The 24,911-nt window shown below is 34.8% G+C and overlaps 1 protein-coding gene across 5 annotated transcripts in view; it reads right to left on the bottom strand.

Annotated features, from left to right (window-relative positions):
- SHOC1 (shortage in chiasmata 1) overlaps nucleotides 1-15,755 on the bottom strand; it is a 99,464-nt gene extending 83,709 nt beyond the window's left edge. For 4 of the 5 annotated variants that reach the window (XM_073226215.1, XM_073226246.1, XM_073226253.1 and 1 more), the window contains exons 1-5: nucleotides 15,638-15,755; nucleotides 14,984-15,030; nucleotides 12,969-13,048; nucleotides 10,413-10,533; nucleotides 6,860-6,947 (exon numbers count right to left, since the gene is read on the bottom strand). In XM_073226215.1, coding sequence (XP_073082316.1) covers nucleotides 6,860-6,947; nucleotides 10,413-10,533; nucleotides 12,969-13,013 — 254 coding nt within the window. In that variant the 5' untranslated portion in view covers nucleotides 13,014-13,048; nucleotides 14,984-15,030; nucleotides 15,638-15,755. The remainder of the gene's footprint in view (nucleotides 1-6,859; nucleotides 6,948-10,412; nucleotides 10,534-12,968; nucleotides 13,049-14,983; nucleotides 15,031-15,637) is intronic. The other variant, XM_073226235.1, reaches the window with a different exon arrangement.
- Nucleotides 15,756-24,911: the final 9,156 nt, after the last annotated feature.

The following is a 24,911-nucleotide window of genomic DNA, read 5'->3' as shown; positions in this document are numbered from 1 at the left end:
GCTCAGTCCCCTTGCCCTTCAGGCTTAGGGTGGTAACAACTTCCTGCTCTTGCTAGTCCTGGGCACTTTTTTTTGGCTTCCTTGACCTTGCTCTTATCTGGCCTCTTCCTGACTGATCCAGGTATACCTGCCATTGTATATACCATTGGATATTTACATTCACAAGAGGTCTTTATAATGAATTTTTCAAGAGATAAATATATTATTGGCATTTAACTACACATCTTAATTACTTTTTCTATATCCTAAAATATTTTAGCTTTAGTAATCCCCTATACAGACTGAAAGAACCAAAATCAATATAATTCCCCAAAGTAACTGAAGAAAAAATGATTATGTCATATCTTAAAATCATAGAAAAATCTCAAAAGTTTTTACTTTACCCTTTAAGAAAATACAAGGTACAGGAAAAAATATTTCAAATCACCCAGGTCCATATTATTCACAAGAACCTTGATTCCTATGTAGATCTTTGAAGACTTCTAAATTTCTGCTTATATAGATGCTTTTTCTTTTTTTCATAAATGCTTTTAATAAACGTTTAAATAAAACAGTCATCACTTTGTGATAATCCTTGTTTTGGGAATAATCCTGTAGTTTTAAGAAAACCCGATCGATTCTCCTTAGATATAAATGATCTATGAAGACTAGTGTTTCCTTGATCTCTTCCCATCTCCTTGTCCAATATTATCTTTTCTTTGTTCACTGATATCTCCTCTGCCTAACCTGAAGATACTGATGTTCCGCAGGTTTCCAATCTAGATTGTCTTTGCTTTCTTTCCATATCATTATTTTTTGGGTAAGTTCATCCATTCCTATTCACTAATTTTTTAACTTAAATATTTTTAACTTAAATATTTATTGAGTATCTATAATGTGCTAACACTATTTTAGACACTGGGAATTGAGTGGTAAACAAAACAAGGTTTTGTCCCATGAAGCTTACCTGCTAATGGGACTATAGACAAATAAATTTTTTTTAAAATGTCAGGTGGTTAAAAAAATGTTATGAATGAAATATAATATTAGGCTATCAAGTAACAGTGAGAGAGTTGGTAAGAAGTATATTTTAGAGACAGTAGTAGTTAGCAAACAGCCCTCTGAGGAGCTGATAATTCCGCAGTTACCTGAAAAACGAAAGGGAGTAAGCCATTCAAGGCCTAAAGGGGAGGAACAAGGTTGGTATAAGAACAGCAGACTGTTCAGGGTGACTGGAACAGAGTAAGTTTAAATGGATAGGCAAGGATGAGACCATGCTGGACTTCGTAACACTTAGTAAGAACTTTGGATTTTATTCCAGGTTAAATGGGATACCATTGGTGAGTCATAACAGCTCATGACTGGATTTGTTTAAAAAAAAAAAAATCCCAGGTAAACTCTTAGAAGAAAATACAGAAGTAAACCCTTTAGATATTTAGATTAGGTAAAGCCTTCTTAGATATGACAAGTGACATAAAAAGCATGAGTGACAAAAAAAACTAGATAAATTGGGCTTCATTAAAATTTTTAAAATTTGTGCTTCAAAGGATACCATCAAGAAAGTATTGGCAACGATGTAAATGAATTTTAACCTTCACATGCTGCTGGTGGGAATGTAAAATGTACAGCTGCTGGAGAGCAGTCTGGCAATTCCTCAAACAGTTAAACACAGAGTTCCCATAAGACTCAGCAATTCCTCTACTAGAAAAATGAAATCATATGTATGCACAAAAGTTTGTCGCAAATGTTCATAGCAGCATTACTCATAATAGCCAAAAAGTGGAAACAAACCAAATGTTCTTCAACTGATGAATGCATAAATAAAAGTGGTATGTCTATAAAACATGGAACATAATTTGGCCATAAAAAATGAAGTGCTGACACATGAGAGCATACAGACGAACCTAGAAAAACATTATGCTAACTGGAAGAAGCTAGTCACAAAAGATCACATATTGTATGTATGATATTGTGATTTATAATAAATATATATTTGTTCTTCATCCCTGTTTCTGGCACAGATCTCCTAAACCCCTCAGAATTTCCTAAGTGTTGAGAGCAATAAAGGTGTCTTTGGTTATGCTAATGAGGTGACTTTTGTAAAGCACCAAGGATGGGGAAGAAGAACCAATCATGTGACTAGATAGACGGAACTCTCAGTCCCACCTTACTGACCTCCAGGAAGGGAAAAGGGATTGGAGGTTGAGTCAGTTGACATTGGCCAATGATTTAATCAATCATGCCTGAGTAATGAAACCTTCCTAAGACACAAAAGGATGGGGTTCAGAGAGTTTCTGGCTTGGTGAACACACAGTGGTGCTGGGAGTGTGGCACAATGGAAGAGGGCTTGGAAGTTCTATGCCCTTTCCCCATGCCTTGCCCTATGCATCTCTTCCATCTGGCTGATCCTGAGTTATATCCTTTAATAATAAACAGGTAATTTAGTAAGTAAAATATTTCTGTGAATTCTGTGAGTCTCTCTAGCAAACTGATTGCACCCAAGGAGGGGTTCTTTGGAATCTGTAGCCAGGTAGTCAGTCAGAAGCACAGGTGATAATCTTGACTTACAAGCAAGGGTGGGGCAGTTCTGTAGCACTGAGCCCTTAACATGTGGGATCTGATGCCATTACCTGGTAGACAGTGTCAGAATTGAGTTGAATTGTAGGACACCCAGCTAGAATCAGGGCATTGCTTGTTGGTGTGGGGAACACCCTTCCCACTCCACGCTGGAATTGATGCATGACTTTGGTATGACTCTGTTTATATAAAATGTCCAGAACAGGCAAATCCAGAGAGGCAGAAAGTAGACTGGTGGTTGCCTGTCTGGGGAAGGAGGGAAAGAATGGGGAATGACTGCTTATAGGTATAGGATTTCTCTTTGTGCTGATTAAAATGCTCTAAAATTGATTGTGGTGATAGTTATACAACTCTGGATATACTAAAAGCCACTGACTTGGACATTTTAAGTGGGTGAATTATATAGATATGAATTATATCTGAATAAAGCCGTTTTATAAATGAAGCAAACAAAAGATTATAAAGCTTGAACTCAGACAGACTGGGATTTGAGTATTGATTTCTAGCTCCAACTATGGACTTGCAGCAAGAATATGGGCAAGTTACTTAATGTGAGTCTTAGTTTATTGTATACCATATTGAGATAGTAATATCCACTCAGCAAGTTGTTATTAGTTATGCAGTTAATAAAAATGTGTTCAATGTCCTGCATTCATTTGAATGCAGCAAGCCCCAGAGAAACAGATAATACTGTTATATGTTCTTCCTCTTACTCTTTTGGCCATGTGCTGTGTCCTGGAAGCCAGGAAGTTTATTACATGGTTCTCTCTGATCTTTTTGTATTTTTCCCTTGTCTCCAAAATTTAATAGCCTCAACCCCTCCATTGGCCTGTCCATCAAGCTATCTTCCTTTTTTTCAAAGTGCTATATTTATTCTAATATGTATTTATGTTTTAGGAATTTAACATGTCTTTTAAATATGCTGATGATTTTTTAAATTAGAATTCTATTAATTTTATTAGTACTCTTTCAAGCTACACAGCTTTGATTACAGAAGCATATTTTCCTGTATACCCTGTTATTTTTGGTGTACATTTTTAAAGAACATAAGTTTTTTAGGAACACATGGTAGAAAATTGCCATATATGTTAAAACTCATTTGCCAACAGATTAGTAAAAGATTTGAGGCCTTAGAATTAATATTAAGAAGTAAAAACATAGGAACAAGAAACAAAGAGAGGTTAGAAAGGGAGGGAAAGCAAGATTTAGGAAATCTAGGTGCTAATGATCAGAATATTTATTCCATTAGGTATAGTTCATTAGTTCTATTAGGTAACAAACAGCAGTAGCTTTGGAATTAATTAAGATTAAATGTTAACATGGGAAATCTCTGTTCCTTCTGCTCAATTTTGCTATGGACCAAAAACTGTTCTAAAAAACTAAGTCCTTTAAAAAATTAAATTTTACTGCATGAAATAAAAAGCAATTAATGTGGCTTAAACACACACAAAAAGTTTGTCAGAATTTCATGGCTAGTAAGGCAGTTCCACCATTTTGTCAGGGACTGAGGCTCCTTCTGACTGCCAGATTTAGTACTTGTCAGTGAAGTCTAAAGTAGCTGCTGCAGCCAGTCACTACAGCTGTATTCCAGCATCAGAAAGGAGAAAAGTAAGAGTAAAACATGCTGCTTCCTTTTAAGGACATTCTCCAGAAACTGCTTACATCTCTTTTGCTTATATCCTTCCACTGGGAAGAATTTAGTCATCTGGCTATGTCTGGCTACAGGGGGGCTGAGAAATGTAAATTTTATTCTAGGTGGTGACACTAATACCACCTTCCTTGCCATGGACTCTATCTTGGTACTGCAGAATGAATGGAAGGTCAGAGATGATCGGTGTCCATTCCTCAGAGCCTTTCATTTCTGTTATACATGAACCTTTTGTTTGAGCCAAAGTAGCCTAATCATTGCCTTTATTAGGCACTTATTGAATATTTCTGCCTCTATGCCTTCAGACACGCTGTTTCTCTTGCCTGAAATGCTTTTTCTCAAGTTAGTTTCTCCTTCAATGTCCAGCTCATGCTTAGTTTACTTTGTGAAGCTGATCTCTCCTGCATATAAATGCACAGCCCCACCAATCTAACTCATCAAGTGAAAACAGATCATAGAGATCATCTTGTATCTTGTTATTCCAAGTAGGTTCTTAGACCAGTAGCATCATCATACCTAGGATCATATGAAAAATACAAAATCTCAGGCCCCCACATAGACAGACAATTAGACTCTCCATTTTTAATAAGATCCTCAGGTAGTTCATATGCACATAAAAGTTTGGGAAAGCACAGATCCAGCATTATTATACTGATAAAGAAAGTGAGAGTCAGAGAGATAAAATGGTTTGTCAAGAGTTAGCACTTGATATTTTAAATCAAGACTTGAAATCCATATCTTTTCATTCAGAGTGAAGAGCTCTTTTCACTGCACCTTTCTGCTTCCTCACTGTGCAGCTTAGTCATGTGATAGACACTTTGCACTGGCTTTATGTTTTGTGACAGACTTTATCATCTTATATTTTCATTTAGGCCTTACATTGTTAATTTTTTATATGTTTAGATTCTATCTTTCTAACCTGACTTTTAAATTCCCACATGACAAAATGGGAAATGCAAATCAAAACTACAATGAGAAAGCACCTCACATCTGCCAGAAGGGCAGTATGAAAAGGACAAGAAATAACAAGTATTGGTGAGGCTGTAGAGAAAGGGGAACCTTCCAGCAATGTTGATGGGAATGTAAAATGGTGCAGTCATTATGGAAAACAGTATGGAGCACCCTCAAAAAATAAAAAACAGAAACACTAAATGACCCAGTAATTCCATTTCTGGGAATTTATCCAAAGAAAACAAAATCACTAACTTGAAAAGATAGATGCACCCTTCTGTTTATTGCCACATTATTTACCACAGTCATGATATGGAAGCAACTTCAGTGTCTATCAATAGACAACTAGATAAAGAAGATGTAGTACACACACACACACACACACACACACACACACACACACACACACACACACACACACACACACACACACACACAGAGGAATATAACCCGGCCATAAAAATGAATGAAATCTTACCCTTTGGAAAACCATGGATAGGCCTAGTGGGTATTATGCTAAGTGAACTAAATCAGAGAAAGACAAATGCCATATGACTTCACTTACATGAACAAAGACAGACCAGAAATAGACTCATAAATATAGAGAACAAGCAGGTAGTTGCCATAGGAATGGGGGCAGGGTGATGGGCGAAATAGTGAAAAAGATAAAGAAGTACAAACTTCCAATGATAAAATAAATAAGTCATGGGGATGATGAGTATAACATAGAGAATATAGTCAATAATATATATGTTAATTAATATCATATGGTGAACTTCATAATTTATAAAATTGCTACATTACTATGTTGTACACCTGAAACTAATATCATATATCAACTATACTTCAATTTAAAAAATTTCCAGATGACAGAAATGGAATATTGGGCTTCTTGTGTTTTGAGTCTGGAAACATTTGAATTGGTTATTTGTTTATTCAGAGGGCAACTAAGGAACACTTAAATTACTAAAACTTGAAATGTGAATAATTAACTCCTTCCTGAGTTTGATCAACACTTTGAATGAAATGAAGCAATACATTGTTTACATATGCACTGAAATTTCCAGTTTATGTCTATGTTTACAATGTAGAATGAGCTAGAAGTTCTTCCTCCTATTATGCTCTGTGTTTCTACCTTTGTTACTGTACTTCCAAAATTGTATTATAATTAAATTATCTATAAATCTCTATTCCCATTTTCTTGTGTTCCTTGAGAGTAGAGACTGGGTCCTATTTTGGTTTGTATCCTCTATCCAGCATACAGGATGGCATCCATTAAATATTTGATGAATGATTCAATTAAAATAATGTTTTGTCAAAGTATGTTAGAAAAATAGCCTTATATTTGCACTACTATTACAGGAAACAAATTTCCTGATTTTAATATAAAGAACTTTCTATAGACAATTTTTACAAAAAAGTTACTTATTGATTAAAAGCATAATAACATATTTGCTATATTTCTGTCTTTTGCAACCCAAACGCGTAGAGAATAGTTAATATGTGATAAATGAGAGAAAGATAGAAAGCGGATGTAAATCACTTCTATTAACCTCTCTTTGTGGTTCAGGTTAGGGTTTTTTCCCCAGATAAAAAAATATCTGTGAGGATATAAAGCAAAGTATTTTCACTCTGGAGGTGCCTGGAGAACTAATTGTTTATCTTCTAGATGAACAGGGAAAATTTGAGGTTAAGGACACATACTTCTCAAGGAACTCCTCCACAAGGAGACTTGCTTTCCATTGATCCAAAATTGAGGTGTCTTTCATTCCCCAAACTGAAACAGGTGAGACTAGAAAGGAGAATGGTAAATATTAGCATCTAGAATTTTCTTTTACACTTAATATAAGGAAGCTAAACATTCACCTTTTATGTTATGGTATTATCTTCATTTGTTTGCAAATGTAATTTTTTCCAGTTATACCCAACTGCAAATATTTAAATAATCATTCTCATTACTACAATCCTCCCACCAAAAATCTCTCAATTACAGACAGAAAAACATCACCTAAACATAATGTCCTCATTTTTATAGCCTCTTTTCTGCTTATATAGCACCACCACCCCAGATAGCTCAACAGCTCATGTTATTCCTCATAAAGCCTTTATTAACCGTCCTAGCTCATGCTGATATATTCCCATGGAAGGGCCATAATATTGTGAGTTAACATGCACTCTGGTGCTTAATCATATACAGTCATATTTAAAAACTTCATGTATCTAAAACTGACCTCTTGTTCCTTAAGGACAGGAAGCATGTCATACAGCAGTGTCTGAAGAAGCAACTTTGAATGAAGAGTTAAAAGATCTGTATCCTACCACCAATGTTACTTCTTACTACTTTTGTTACAGTTAAGAAATCTCTTAACATCCTAGTCTGTGCCTCACTGAAACAACATGAAAGTTTAGTGGTTAAGAGTATAAGTTCTGGAATCACCCTGCCTAGATTGCTTATTATGTTCTTATTAACTGTATGATCTTGGGTAAATCTCTTAACCTCTTTGTACCTCAGTTTCCTATCTACAAATTAGGAATAATAATGGTCTTTCTATAGTGTTGTTGTAAAGATTAAATGTGACAAGACATATAAATTACTTAGAACATTGCCTGACATACTGTAAATGCCCAGTAAAATCTGAGTGTTATTTTTTTTTTAAAGAAGAAAAGAAAAAAAAGGGGGGGAGAAATGACATTTTTTTCCTTCTGTACTTTTACAGAAGCAATTTGATGAATACTATACTTTATTTCCAACCTCACTGAGACCTTCAATCCATTGACCTTTTCATTTTTCTAATAGTCATCCTCCCTCATGTCCTCATGTCCTTTCTCATATAGTATAGGTTTCGTGGTCACTCCCATAATCTCACCCTTACAAAGACTTGATTCCTTTGCCTCTCTTTCCTTTGTACTGACTTAAGAAAACCCCTATTCTCAACTTTTTCTATATAGACTAGAACAGCTGAAAATTATTGGAAAAAAAATTGCCCAGCCATGTTGCATGAACTCATTTCAAATTATGACCGTAAATTTCAAATGGGCATCCAACATTGACAGATGATAATAGTACACCTTCCTAGTAAAACTGGCTTTCTCATTGTTTGAGACAACAGAAAATTGATATAAATGGAGAAGAACTGCCTCATTTTCTACCACCAATTCTACTATCTCATTGGCGTAAGTACCTACAAACCTTGCCTCCCATCACAAGAGAAGAACTATCCTGGCTTATTATCTAATACCAACTCCTCCAGTTGTGCTCTTGATACTATCTTTTTTACTAAGCTAAACTTTTTCTTTGCTGAATCATAATTTTCTCTTTTTACCAAGATCATTTCCATTGACAAACATTTTACAGTCTCTATCACACATTTTTTAAAAATCACACATCTAAAAACAACAATAACAAAACTTTCTTTACCCCATGTCTCCTTCAGCTAGTGTCATTCCTCAAGAGTTGTCTATATTCATCATCTTACGTCCCACTTTTCATTTCAATATTTTTTAATCAGGCTTTCATACCCAATATTCCAGTGAAATTACTCTTACCAAGGTCATCAATGATCTACATTTAGTCAGGCTAAGGTCCCTCACTATTCTCATCTTACTTGACCTTTAGCAGTAATCAATGCTTTTGACTACTTTCTCTTTTTTGAGATACTTTCTTCTTTAAATTCTACAATAACACATTCATTTGGTTTTCATAGTTCACTTGTCTTCTTTGCTGGTTCCTCCTACTCTATCTGCCTTCTAACTGTCAGAGGATTCCAGGGTTCTGTCTGAGGCTCTCTGCTCTATATACTCATGCTCTGAGTGACTTTATTCAGTTCCGTGAGTTTATGTGCAACCTACATAATGATGACTCCAATTTGAAACTCCATCTGTGCTCAAGATTAATATAATCAATTGCCTTCTTGATGCTTCCATTTAGATGTCTATTGACTCCAGCCACAAACTGGCTCCCCCATGAGTCTTTCCCTATTTTAGGAGACAGGACTGCCATTCACCTGGTTGCTCAGGTCAAAAACATAAAAGAAATTCTTTCTTAACCTCTCACTGTTGGCTCGACCCCTAAAGTAATCCCAATTTCAACCCCTTCTCGGATCGCCATTATTATAAGCCTAATCCAAGTCACCATCATCTTTTATGCAGAGTGTTGATTCTCCTTGTAGTCTAAATTCTGAACCACTACAATAGCTTCCTGATTGATTTTCCTGTCCCTACTCTTGCTTCCCAAAGCCTACTCCTTCCACTTTCCAGATAACCAGAATGATTTTTCCAAAGCATAAATCAGGTTATGCCACTCAATTTCTTAAAAACTCTCCACATCAGCCATAATAAAAGCAAAGTCCATATGATGGCCAGTAGAGCCTTCTATCTTTCAGAAACAAACTGCCTATTATACAGATCTCCTCTTTTACACTGAAAGTCACAGTGGCCTAATTTTTTGTTCCTTACACACATCAAGTTTATTCCTGAGTCCGCAGCTTTGCATTTGCTTGAAAGATTTCTCATATCTTTTTACGGTTTTTGCCTTCTCATCATTCGGCTCTCATTTCAAATGTCCACCTCTTCATAGAAGCCCTTCCCTAACCACCTTAGGAAATAGCACTTCCTACTCTTGAAGTTTCATAACACATTACACTACTATGTCTTCTTTATACATTTATCAATGCCACATATTAGTTTATATATTTAATGTTTTTACTACTGCATCCTTCTTACCAGTCTGGAAGCCCACTGAGGGCAGGGACTATTTTGATGTCACATGTAACTGTGTCCATAGCACCACAGTGCCTGGTACAAAATACATGATAAATGAATGCTGTTAACTAACTTGACTTGTCCATAGAGGCTATCTCTTTCTTAAGTCCATGACATGACAAAAGCAAAATATGACTTTGTACATATACATTTTAAAATAGTTATATAGTTAATATATCCTTACAGCTTAAAGTAGCCCTCCTATAATTGAGCATGAGCTTATTATAATACAACAAATGTTTACAATGTCAGAATATTTTGACTTCATCATCTACATATCTTTCACTTATTCTATAATCTCTAGTGTAAGCTTTCCATTTCCTTAGTTTGTCACCTAAATTTCATTATAACAATATTAATTTATAACTTTCCTGAAATTCTGACTGAATAAATGAATTTTTATTTAATGAGGAAAGCACTGCATTTTCTTAGTAATTTACTGTGCTAAACACTTAAATAATTTTAAAAATAGATTTTTGAGCAAAAAAAAAAATACCTCTTGTCCATGGCCTTCTAAAGGTATCATCAGTAACTCCTGCATAATTTCCATCTTGATATAAACATGAAGGGATTCGAAGTAACAAAGCATCTCTGCAAAACTTCTTTTTAACTATGCTCTGTGTAAGAGACATTATAAAATCTTTTAATGTATTCATCAAAGTTAACATTGATTTCTCAACATTCAGAAAATATAAATTTTCTCTTCTTTTAAATTTACATTATTTTTATTTAAAGGTAATACACATTATAAAACATGAAATAGCACAGAACCATATAACTGAAAAAGTCAAGGTCCCTAGTAATATCAGTAATAGCTTTTTCGTGTTCTACAAACTTTTTTTCCTAGATTAGGCAAAAATGTGTGTTTGTGTGTGTATGTGTCTCTTGGCTTTTGACAAAAACCAAGAACACATCATTTATATACCATTTAGCAAAGTCTTTTATTTTCACTTAACAGTATAATATGGCTTAACTTTTGTTTTCGTTCTTTATATTATTTCACATGTGACAACTAGCAAATATGTTCTAATGAAAAAAAAAACCTAATAAATAAAACTGTTTCTCGAAAAGAACATTAAATCAGTTAACTTATAAATCACAGTTCTCTATAATTTGGTTCTATCTTTACTTTGCATCTTTAGCTCCCATTACTCTCCAGTACTAACTGTTGTCTTTAAATAGACTAATCTCCTCACTACCCTTCTTTTTTTTTTTTTTATTTTTATTTTGGTATCATTAATCTACAATTACATGAAGGACATTATGTTTACTAGGCTCCCCCCTTCACCAAGTCCCCCCCACATCCCCGTTCACAGTCACTGTCCATCAACATAGTATCCTCACTACCCTTCTTGACATTTAGTGGCTACTGCCTCATCAACAATGTGGTCTACACTGTGCCTCTTGAAAAATGTCCTCCTACATTCTCTTGCTATCAAAATACTATTCATCTTTCAAGGCCCATTTTAAGCAATATCTCCTCTATGAAGTCTTTCCTCAGTGACCTTGAACCTCACACAAAATTAATTATTCTATATATTTGGACAAATGATAGTTTCTTTTATTGTTTCCCAAGACTTTTTGTTTGCTGAAAGTATAACATATTAAATAAGAGGTCCTCATTATCCAACAACAAAAGGTATAAAGAAAAAAATCAGTTAATTTATAAAAATATGAAATGAAGACCAAATGTTCATAGTAAAAAGGAAAAAAAAAGCTTGGTTGGTATTTTACTTAAAAAAATGAAATAAATTTATAAAACCTAAATTGTATATGTAACAAAATTTTGTTTATAATAGCTTATAATTGTTTTCTTGTCATAATTTCCCCACACTTATATGACTACATGCATGATATTAGTCATTGCTTCACCTTTGATCATAAAGAAGATATTTTTAGAAAATATTTTAGGATTTAATCAAATTTTCCCATGGCATTGCTCTTTTGATATTCAAACCATTCTCTTCCTTTCATCTGTTAACTGATCTGATTTTGCCAAATCTTCATTTAGTAAAGGTTTACTTGTTATCTGAGTGATTCTTCAACACTGTTTTCATGAATTAACAAAATCCTGCATTTTTATGTCATTGATGATCATTGCACTTGTACTTTATCATAGGATGGTGGTACACCATCAAGAAACTAAGATACCATAGGCAAGGATAAAAGTTTGAGGATGATTCAGTACAGACTAATTTTGCAAGTGGACAATATATTCATACATATATTTGTGTAACAATGACTTCTGATTCCCTGCCATGCATGTGTTACAATAACACATTTGCCTTGCTCAGTTATAAGGGAATAATGAAGCCTGAAGAAACCTATATGTCTTTCTTATTTCCTATAAAATGTAGCACAGTGTTTGTTACAATGGAGTCATTTTTTTTCCCTGGTAGATGGGGTCCTGGTAGAAAATTATAAAGAAAACCAAAATTTAACTTGTCAATTAAGATCATAAAAACAATGAATATGACAACTACTACAATTATTTTCTCAACAATATGCCCAGCTTCAATCTCAGCTTTGTACAAGTTATTAACTTCTCAGTTATTACATCAGTTTTCTAACCTGTAAAACCTATGTAGTAATATCTACCTTATGGAATAGTTATGATAATCAAATCACATAACTGATCAAAAGAGCAAATGATCAAATGATATAATCCATCAAAGGAGCAAAGTATCTGGCTCATAGTAGGTAGTCAATATAAGTTGTTACTATTATTTTAAGATAACTGGGATTGCTTTTTCCACTCTTTTCAAGAAAGATCACTCAAAATTGTTCATAAGAGCAGCCTACACTTGCCATGAGTTTCCTTTTCTTTTCTGCTGACAGCTTCTACTTCAAGTTAAACTGTCAATAACTTCCTCCCAAAAGTTGTATTTTTAAGGTATATTAAAGTGGGAAGCAATTTTCAATGAATCTCAAAGTAATTAGACTAAGGATTAATCTAAGGACTACCGCAAAATTATCATAATCATACAATGAATGCAGACAACTTTTTATATCATAATTCTTAGTAAACAGGTATGACCCAGTAACACTCTACCTCATATAAATAGTCTATTGCACAATATTTGAATGGTGAAAACATATTTTCTTTCTTTAAATCAGTACAAATTTTGACACCTGAAAATACAAAAATTAAAATTAAATGTTAGTAACGTAACAAAGCCAGGAGCAAAAAGCCATTCTTAATCACAAAATTTTGGTTCATTTATTAAAAATAAAGGCTCTTAATGGTAAAAAATGAACTATAAAAACATTTATTACCATGATTTAAATCTAATAGGAAAATAATGTTGATATAAAATTGTCCATATATTTTTCATATTGCTTACTCCATTCAACGTACAGTTAGTGGATGAAATATATTCCAGGTCATGATTTTGTTGCAAAAAAGGGTGGAATTCACAAGATTGGTAGAGTGGTTTTCTCCAGATAACCATATTTCTTAAGTGGTCTTAAGAAATCAAATAATCAAAGGTAAAACTGTGCTGAAGCAGAGGAATAGGATTTGGGAAATTTCACTCTCTTCTTAGAAAAGAAAAAGCCTAAAGTTAGAATTCCCTAATACCTAGCTCACTTGGAATAAAGCCCCTATGTCATATTATTTCTAGGTCAATAGGTCATTAGTAAATCAACAAATTTCATCTAATGAAGCAGTAAGTAAAATTTAGAATGCTGAATGAGTCAAGATGGTTCTCATTTATGTGAGAACCAGAGAAATTAATTACAGTTTAGAAAAGTTACTCTAGGAAAGAGTCCAGTTTATCAGATAGTTCTTAGCATTTTGATACATCATTTAAAATGTTTTGAGGAATTCAGATGTAAGTTAGAAGTTTTCATATAGTAATTTATAGTAGGTTTTTAGTTAACGAAATACACATTTTAATCCAAGTGGTCTTGCTTTAGTTTCATTATCATTTTTAATTTGTTTGAGGTTTATCTATTTTCTTATCTGTGGTAAATGTACCACACCTGAAGACCTAAAGATCTCATCTACATTAACTGGCTATGAATCTACTCCTATTTTCAGTTATCAAGTGAATATTCTTTTTTTGTTTGTTTGTTTGAGAGGGCATCTCTCATATTTATTGATCAAATGGTTGTTAACAACAATAAAATTCTGTATAGGGGACTCAATGGACAATCATTAATCAACCCCAAGCCTAATTCTCAACAGTCTCCAATCTTCTGAAGCATAACGAACAAGTTCTTACATGGTGAACAAATCAAGTGAATATTCTTAACTATTCAACTACTGGATTAAAAAAACTAAGCAAACGTCATAACTCAGAACACAATTATTTTGGCCAATGAACTCAAGACATTTTGAATATTACAATAAACTTTCCAATGAAAACAAACCCAGTAAGCTATCTGAATTATTTTTAATGTTGTTAGATTCTGTGGTATCAACAAATGTGGGGAATACATCACGTCGGTGCCCTCTTTCACTCTTACTTAAACAATGCAAAAATAGTGTTTTCTTAGGGGTGATTACTTATTTGAAAGTCATTACACTTCCATATACTGTATCATTGGTCTTCAAAGCAAATATTGATTCTGGAATTTCCACTTCTCAATACTGCACTTTCAGAAAAAAGTTGTTTCTAATTGTGCCTCATTTTAGTAGTCATTTCAAAAAAGTTAAAAACTAACTCTACCTAGTTTTATCCACTCAGTTTATTTTGAACACTTACCCTAAATTTTCCTTTCTTGTGAAGCCGATTATTATCAGCTTCAGATTCTTCACTCTCAACTATCTTAATAATTACTGTTGTACTGAAGTTAGTCATTTAAATTCATGCTAAATATATAGTACTTAAATAAGATACCATGTGTCATATACATTCATAGAATTTCTCCTGTCAGCTTTGTTTCATTGCATTACAGATACGTGAATCCATCTTATAAAAGTGGATGGATAGGAAAAGAGATAAACTGGCCTTATTTCTAAAATCAAAGACAAGGGGGAATATAAGCAAAATCATGGTTAGAGAGGTGTTTTAAAATAATCAACTTCTGAATTGTAGCAATTCCTGAAGTATTTTCTCTTACCTGTTTCTGAAGATTCTATTTCTCCCGTGCTACCTCTTGACAGGTATCTGCGGGGCCAAATGGAAACGCATACAAGTAATTACGCCAGACTCATAAGCACCGGCCAGAGAAGTAAGGTTTCTCAAGACTCTGCCCAGTTTTACTAAGGTATAATTTATAAATAAAAATTGCATATACTTAAGGTGTACATTTATGCAAGGTAGTATTATTCCCAAGATTATTTAGGACCATGCACAGCGGGGTGTACATCTTCAGGTTAGCTTCCCAGCTCCTCCCACCAGCCTAAGGCATCGAGATTTCTCTTTCTTTCCTCAACTCCCTTGCTTAAACCACATTTTAACCATGTAAAATCACGGAGGGGTTGAGGTTCATATATTTTCTTATACTGTTTAACCTATACAACTTGTCTTTAGCAGTTTGACTTTCCATTGGCCTTTCTGTGCCCTTCAACCCTCTATTCTCTTCTAATGAGGTGAGGGGGCCGCTGGCTCTGGGGTCTGTTCCTCATTGGGCCAGACCAGCCGGGACTCACAAATGTGTGTTCCGGAGACTTCAGAGCTGCCATACTCCAGCCCTTTCCTGAACTGTTTGTTCTTCCCCTGAGCCCTAGAACACTTTCCCTCTCGCCTCTCTCCAGCCCCTCAGGCCTTTTACCAGAGGTGAAATTGCCTTCTACCGCTCTTCTCAGGAGAAAATTCCCGCGCACTGGACGTGTGATCTCTGCTCCTGGGCTCAGCACTGCCATTGGCCAGTCAGGCCAGGCCCCGCCCCGTCCTGCCCCTCCGTCTCCTGGCCCTTCCCGCTGCTGCTGTTGGGCGCATCCTGCGGAGGCCGCAGCGGGACAGGCCAGCCCCGGAGTCCTCGCGGGCGAGCGAGACCTTCGCCACACAGGGTGGAGGGTGACAGTAAAGAACGTGGCAGGAAGCCAGAGGAGCCTGTATGTTAGGTAGGGGAGACCGGACAAAGGAGTCGGACTTGTTTGGTAGTGGCAGCCCCATTGTCATTAGCTAATCCCTGCCAAACGCCTCAGGGCCAGAGGCAGGAAGGGCAGAAGCATTCCAGAGGTAAAACTGAGAGGATTTAGCAACCACATTCAGGGAAAGAGGAAAGCAGAAGGGAGGAGGCACATATGACTCGGGTGTCTGGCTATGGGCTGGCCATATCTTGATGGTGGAAGAACATTTGAGGAGGGGCAGGAGACCAACAAGTTAGAACTGGGACATGCAGGTTGTATACCTTGATTTATAGCGCCCCACCCCCACCCTGACAAACACCCTCATTTAGGAATCACTAGACCCACCAAATCAGGAAGAAGCATTGTCCCGTTCTCTGTATATCTTGCTTCCTGTCTTCCTTTCCACAACATAGCTTGGCTTTACATTCCTTCCCAGAAGATTGCAAGAGGTAACATGCATTTATTTATTTTACTAACACAGGGGTGTCTTTCAAGTTAATTTTTAACACAATAGTAATTATGAAACTTCTGGGTAAGACATAATTTTTTTAGGTTACCTACTTCATTCTGTTTTGTACAGGTTTGTGCAGTTTGTTTCAGCAGTTGGATTTAATGTTTGGCAATAATCAGTTATAACGATGCTCACCTGGCATTGAGGTCTATTAATTGTTCTGCATGCCTGGATGTTTACCTGTTATTAAAACCAATTTTAAATTAAGTAATTTGGTAAAAATTACAAAAGTAACACAATACTCATTGTAACCAGTACAGTCAACCAAGGATAAATACAGAAAAAGTAATCTCCATTAATGACCCTGATTCCCGGGTAACCAGTGTTAGCAATCTGTGATAAATCTTTTCATGCCTTCCTACATGTTTATACAGACATGCATACATAAAGTAGATTGGCCAATTACATAAAAATGGGTAACTTCTTTTCCTCACTAAAGAACATATCATGAACAGCCTTCCAGATCAAGATATGTAGATTTAGATTTAAGTAATTTTTTAACAGCTGTGTATTTTATAGTAAGCAAGTGCCATAATTATCCAAACATTCTGCTATTGATAGATTTAACAGATTGTGTCCAGTATTTTACCTTGAGAAATAATGCTGCAATAAGATATTTTGGGCAAATGATCTCCAGTATTATTGCTGTTATTTCTATGGTATAGATGTTTGTTGCTTTATTGGCTCAAATGGTAAGAGGATTTTTAATTTAATAGATATTGCCAATTTACATTCCAAAAACTTACAGGAATTTGTGTTAATGCCTGAGAGGGACCACTTTTCCAGAATACTTAACAGAAATGATTATTTTACACTTTAAAAATGTTTGCTGATTGGACACATGAAGAATACTATTTCATTGTTGTTCTAATTCACATTTCTGTGATTGCTGCTGAGATAAAACACTTCTTAGATGTATATGTGTGCTTTTGGTTTTTTTGCACGAATAAATTGCTTAATTGTGTGTGTATATGTGTGTGAAATCAGGTGACTCATCTATTGAGTAGGTTGTCTTTTTGAAGATTTTGTATATAGGTATATTAGTTAATATCAGGTTTGGCTATATAAAGAACAGAAAATTCAAAATAATACATAATTTCTATTCATGTATATGAAGTTCAGGACTGATACAGCAGCTGTATCCCAAAGGTCCTCAGGGATTTATCTTCCAGCTTGTTACTCTGATATTCCTATGTTGTGATGCTTGGTCTCTTGGTCTCAGGTGGCAATACCTATGTTTCAGACAGCAGGATGGAGAAGAAATGCAAAAGAGGAGAGGCCAAGGACCCGGTAAGTAAAATTGTGACATATAGTGTTTACAGAGAAAAGTACGTAAGGTAATGTATAGTTTAAAAATTATTTTAAAGAAACATCCATGCAACCTCCACTCAAGTGAAGAAACGGAACATTGCAACAATTTCAGAAGCTTCCTGTTTCCTTTTCTAATGACAACTCTCCCTAGAGGAAGTCCCCTCCTACACCTAGAGAGTACTATAATCCTTACTTTAGGGTAATCATTGCCTTCCTTTTCTTTAGTTTTACCCAAGTGCCATCAATGTCCTTGTACATGTGTCCTAGCATACAGATATGTTTATAATATAAATTTAGGAATGCATTTCTGTATTATTGAGTATGCATGTTTTCACATTTATTCAATAATGTCAAATTGTTTTCCAAAGTGATTGTGCCAATTTACACTGCAGTGTTTGAGAGTTCCCTTTGCTCTGCATCATTGCCAAACCTTAGCAATTTCATACTACTTAATTTTGAGAATGTGGTAAGTATCCAGCTGTCTCTTAAGGAAGATTCCTTAAGTTGCCACATTACACTTTTGCTTATGTCTCATTGGGTAGGCCCTAGTCATATGGTCATTCTAACTGTAATAAAGGCTAGAAGATTCAGTGTTTAATCTGGATAGTCATGTGCATAGTTACAACTTTGAGATTCTTTTATTGAAATAAGGAGAGGGCAGATTTTGGGAAGTACATAGTAGTCTCTACCACATTAGAATAATAATTTTAAGACTAACTTTTATAAACACTTACCTATGTGCTAAGCACTATTCTAAACACTTTGCAGCTATTTATAAACTGGATCCTACATTACAAGCTCCAGTTTATACATAAGAAAGCTGGGGCTTTGGGAACTTGAGTATCTTGCCCAAGAATAAACAGCTAGAAGGAATGAGATGAAATTGCAAACCCGGGCAGTTTGGTTCACAGTCCTTACTTTCAGCTAGGCTGTACACTCCCTAAAAGGAACATTTGCTCTTGGTCTGTCGTATGTTTTGCAAATTTTTTTCTCTTTGCTTACCTTTGGAAACTTCTAAGAGTAGTTTTCTTTATAGTAATTTTACCATATCTAAATCATCTGTGTTTTTTCCTCAGAAAATGTTTATGCATCATTTCTAAAATTATGCATATGAAGAGAATCTTAGAACAATTACTTTCTCTATAAGTTTTAATTCACCATTATTTGCACCATTATTATTTTGAATCTAGGTAGAAATAAAACAAATTTAGACACAGTTAAATATAAACTAAGCTGAATAGCCATAAAGGAAGTGGGAGAAGCCCCTCTACTATCCACATCAATTGCACAATTCTGTACACGGCTCCCAGGATGATTTTCTAAAACTACCAAGAATATCCCTCCCTTGCTCAAACTCTTTCATCTTTCTATTACATATAGGATAAATTCTGAAATCCTTAAACCTGGAACAACTACTCACTCAACCCCATTTACTTTGGAGTCCTGAACCATTGGCCATTGTCTGAAATTCTCCCAGATCCTCACACTTCCAAGTCTTTGTTTCTGCTGTTTTAATTTGTATTTTGATCATATGTTGAAATCTTATTTATTTTATAAGGTTTGGTTCAAATTCCACTGATATTCTAGAATTAGTTGTTACCTTTTTGGCATTCAAACAGTTTTTATCAGTATTCTGCCTTGGACAGTTTCATGCTTTTCTTTGTAGTTGATTTGTTCATGTCTATCTCCTCTGACTCCCAGACGGCAATCTTCTTGAGATCATGGACCATGGGCCATGTCTTAATTATCTTTATATACTTTGTAACTAGCACAATGCATTATCTAGAGTAAGCTCTGAAATGAATATTTAATTCACTTCTTGAAATCTGGCACTAGGTCATTTTGAAATAACACCTATCACAAAAATTGTCCTTTGTATTTTTTATTAAATGTAGACTTTCAGTGTTTTTGCAGGAACACTAACATGTATGAAATATTGTACACACACATGCCAAAGTGAACACAGCATAAGTATGGCAGAAAATCCGGTTAAGACAAAATTGCAGATTTGTTTAAACCAGATCATGCAGTAAATCTGGATATATGGAATGAAATACTATTGCACAAATATGTTGCATAAGTAGCGTGTCTTGTGGTTGCTAATTAATGGGTGTAGCTTCCCATACTACCTTTGATCAGTAAGGAGCTATTTTATTTTACATCATCAATTGAAAGCAAACATTTTTACAAAACATACTTAATCTAATTCAAGTAGATAATTCTAGAAAAGAGCACGCAAAGAAATTTTCACAAGTATAGAAGAGAAACCTAACATTTCATATTTATGCAGTTTACCTTTTTTCAAATAGAGACGTTATTGTAGCCTATTTTTACATTTATCTCCATAAATACTATTGCTTTTCTCTGTTCCCATATTTAACCCCTCAGTGTTTTTCTGATTATGAGCCATTTATACCTCACCTTTTATTTAAATGTTTCCCACACTTTGAAAAATTCACTTAAGCTAAGTTTCTGTCCAGGATGAAAATTTTATCCATGTTTAGACTTGACTCTGTACTTTTGAAGAAGCCATAGGCTGGAATAAACAATTATACTTGAGTGGATGTTTTCTTGGGAAAAATGGAAGGGCTAACTCACACTGCAGTTAATATTTCCTTAGGCAACATTTACTCTAACACCTTTGATATTTCATGGTCCATTGAGGTTAAGTGATTTGCCTGAAATTACATAGGTGGGTCTAGAACACAGGTCTTCTGACTTTCACCCAGTGAAATGGTTGCTCAGCTGATATATCCATCAGTTATTTTAAAGCACATATTATATGCAAGGAACTATGCTGCTTGGGGTGAGCAAATGATTATATTCTGTCAGTGTGGCAAAGAAAACAAAACATTTATAAAATTATAGTTATTCCCTGAGGAAATTAATGTCATAAGAATTATGGGAGTATAAACAGGAAATAATGCTTTATTATTTTAATAAGTTGTAGTGATACAGAATAATTGGATAACTCTTAGCTATTTCACCAGATTACACTCATGGGAAATACAGCTATTTGAACCACACAGCCTTAACAGCATACTATGTACCTAATGGAAAATGAGTCAACTTAAAAAATAAATAACCTCCTAAGGTCTAAACTTGCAAATTCAAACTAATAAGTTGTAACAAATCATAAATATCCATGGTTGCCAACACCATCCTAAAAAAAAGGTAGGAAAATCATCATTTCTTTTTCTTTCAAAAAAAAATTCTTAATGTTGTTTGAGGATCCTTGATTATATTTATGCTTTATATTTTAAAAGTGAAAGAGATAGGGAGGGCATTGAACTAAATTTGGAAAGAAGAATATTATATTAGTAATATCTATACACAGGAAAAATAATTTTATGAAAAGGGTAGGCTTTTCCTATAAATCAAAAGATTTTATAAACAGCAATTCTTGTCACTTAATATATTTTAAATTTAGACACAATCTTGTACTTAAGAATATAACTAAATAATTTTTGAACACCTACCATGTGCTTGATATGTACAAACCCAATCAGAGGTTAAACAACTTGTATTGTCTTTTATAAGAAAAAAGAAAAATAGCTAGAAGCAACATCTAACACTGTCATTCAGGCTTATTCGTTCCACTAAAGGTACATGCTATGCAACTTCAGTTAGTTCTTCAATACCAGTTGTCAATCATTATATCCTATGGAGTTGGTTGGTGGTGGTGGGAGGGAGTCAATGTGTGCCAGCAATATTTTAGATGTGAGAAATAGAGTCTCAAGACAATGACCGTATCTTAACGTGCCTTATATTCCAACATTAGACCAGTGAGTCCCATTTGGAGGTGATTTTGCCTCTAAGGAGGTATTTGGGCATATCTGGAGAAATTTGTCACAACTGGGGGAGAGGTGCTACTGACATCCAATAGGTAGAGGCTAGGATGCTGCTGAACATCCTAAAATGAAGCAGAAAGCCTCCCACCTCCCCTAAAAAAGAATTGTCCAGCTCAAAACACCAATAGTACCAAGGCTGAGAAATCCCAATCTAAACTAACTGAAAACAAAACTATTTCCACGCTCTGCACTCTTCTAGTCACATATATTTTTTAAAAACCCACCCCTTTTCCTGCAAATAACTACACATTCTTCTTGAATGAGAAGTTGTGTTCCTTCATTTTTGTATTTTTGTCTCAAAATGTCTATGTAGCCTCATTTGACATTTCTTACTTTTCTTTCTGTGGATAAGTATAAGTATTCCTCTTTCTTTCCAAGATGATTCTCTTTCAGTATTTATCCCCTACCTTATTCCCCAAATTATTCATGCTACTGAAAAAAATACATTCTGTATTACAGAATAAAAACAGAAGAAATTAGGCAAAGCAAAGAGTACTATTCCCCTTGGATTCTTTATCTCACCCCCACTCACCTCCCGAGAATTTAGTCATAGGTTATTTCGTCTCACATACATCTTCATTCTCTCCCGTAGAATGGGTTTCCATTGTGTCTAAAAAGTGCTTAATTATGTTCTCTCTTAAAATATTCTCTTAAACTCTTATTTGGATTTATTTTGATCCTTCTTTTTAACTTTTCTTTATCCTCTAGGACTCCTAGACTACTGTAATTTTCTCCTAACTTCTAATCTAGTCTGCATAGTATTGTAGAATTTAGATTATGCCCACTACTCTCATCAGTCTTTGTGTTGTCAACCAGTGCCTATACGTAATAACTGTGCCATATCAAATATCTTTTATGTACAAGGTACTATGCTTGGAACTTTAGTTTTAGTATTGCCATCATATAGATGAGACACTGAGGCTTAGTGAGGTTAGGTGACTTGCTCAAAACTATATAGCTAGGAAATGAGCCAGGATTCAAACCCAAGTCAGTCTTATGCCAAAGTCTAATTTTATACAACTTACCATCCCTTAAGGAATCAAGTCCAAAGTCCTTAGTTTGTCCTTCAGGGCTCTGTGATCTGGTCCAAACTTTTTCTAGTTACTTCAGAACCTTCATCCACTTCTACCCTCTTGTTAAAGTACCATTGTTCTCCGCACTTTCTTTGCTTTCTTTTCTTCTTTTATATTGTCTGTGTTATCAGTCTAACACCTCTCTAGCAACCCAAATACCTGCTCACCTTTCAAGCCCAGCTCAAGCTTCCCAGCTGAATTCCCTAATCTCTGATCCTTTCCTTTTTTTTTCCTGGTGAAGTTTTTCTCACTTTCAGACTTTGTTATTATTAATCATACATGTGCTTTTTTTACCCTTCCTCTACTCTTACCTCTTTTAGAATAGGGAATTTGTTATGTGATAGTAACATATTTTACAAACACTCTTTCATATATATTAAGAACCTGGCAAAGAGTGGGAGCTCAATAAATGTTTGTTTACTTGTTTGGTCCTAATCTTCATAGCAATTCCCCAAGGTATTATTATAATTTACTGACAATAAAGAAACTGGGGCTCAGAGAGATCAAGTGACCTTCCAGAGAGCCGAAGTGTTCCGAATGACCAAGCTCTAACTCAGGAGTACTTTTTCCAGTTAAGATACCTCAGAGAGATTGCAGGTTCAGTTCCAGACCACTACAATAAAGCAAATATCACAATAAAGAAGTCAAATTAGTTTTTGGTTTTCCAGTGTATATAAGAGTTATGTTTACATTATACTATAGTCTACTAAATGTGTAATAGTACTATGTCTAAAAACCAATCTACATACCTTAATTAAAAAATACTTTATTGATAAATAATGCTAACTGTCATCCGAGCCTTCAGCAAGTCATAATCACTGATTACAGATCACCATAACAAATATAATAATAATCAAAAAGTTTGAATTATTGCAAGATTTACCAAAATGTGACATAGACTCAACGTGAGCAAATGCTGTTGGAAAAATGGTACTGACAGACTTGCTTCACGCAGGGTTGCCACAAACATTCAATTTGTAAAAATTGCATTGTCTGTGAAGTGCAATAGAACGAGGTATGCCTGTGTATTACTGATGGCTTCAGAGTTTTGTCCTCCGATATATTCTAGCTCTATACTTGATCTTACAAGTTGTTTTATATGTGCTGAATGAGTGAGTAAATGTCTGTTATAAACATATTCTTTCAGGCTGAGTCATGAGAAATTTACTGGCCACCAAGAATAAGAGCACTTCACAATGTAATTTATCCTTGAACATGGTATTTACTGTTCATTTAGGCAGAAAGACAACAAACCCTCCCATTCTGATAAAATACCTTAGGCAACCTTAGGTTGATGTCTGTGTTATCCACTTAACACCAGTGCCACACGCCTTTAACAAATTTTTATACGTTACTTAAAATCAGGAAGCAGATTGAGAAAAAAGGTTTTCAATTTTTGTTTTTCATTTCTGTGTATCCAAGTTTATCATTCTCTTCCTTAGTGTTTCTGCTTTTAGGGTCATGTTTAGAAAGGCCATCTCCATCCCAAAGATTGTGCAGATATTCAAATATATTCTGTTATTTTTATTATGTCATACTTTACATTTAGAATCTCTGGTACTATGTGTGTGTTTGTGTGTGTGTTTATGTATGTAAGGCATGAAATAGGTTTATAATATTTCTTATGTGGTTTAGTGAGTAGTTTATTGATTTTCCCTTCTGATTTAAATTACATCTTTATCAGGTGCTCCCATATGCCATATCGTGTGTGTGTGTGTGTGTGTGTGTGTGTGTGTGTGTATAAACGTTCTAGATTTGTGATTTGTTCTTTTGATGTTTCATCCCTGAGCTATTTTTATTTATTAATACTGATTTAGTTATTAAAGTTTTAATTTCTGGGTAGCAGTCTCATTTGATAATCCTCTTTTTTTTATTTTTTTTACAGTGTGTTCTTTTTTTTATTTTTTATTTTATCACATGTACATCACAGTGGTTCAACAGTCCCCCTCCCATTCCCCTCCTGCCCATACCCACTCTCCTCCTAGGTAACCACTAGTTGCTTCTCAGTGTCTGTGAGTCTAATGCTGTTTTGTTCCTTCTGTTTTGCTTTGGGTTTTTTTGGGAGTTTTTTTTTTTTGTTATCATTAATCTACAATTACATGAAGAACATTATGTTTACTAGGGTCCCCCCTTCACCAAGTCCTCCCCACAAACCCCATTACAATCACTGTCCATCAGTGTAGTAAGATGTTGTAGAATCACTACTTGTCTTCTCTGTGTTGCACAG

The sequence above is a fragment of the Manis javanica genome, chromosome 2, assembly GCF_040802235.1.
Source record: "Manis javanica isolate MJ-LG chromosome 2, MJ_LKY, whole genome shotgun sequence".
Lineage (NCBI taxonomy): Eukaryota > Metazoa > Chordata > Mammalia > Pholidota > Manidae > Manis > Manis javanica.
This window is presented reverse-complemented; position numbering and strand designations above follow the sequence as displayed.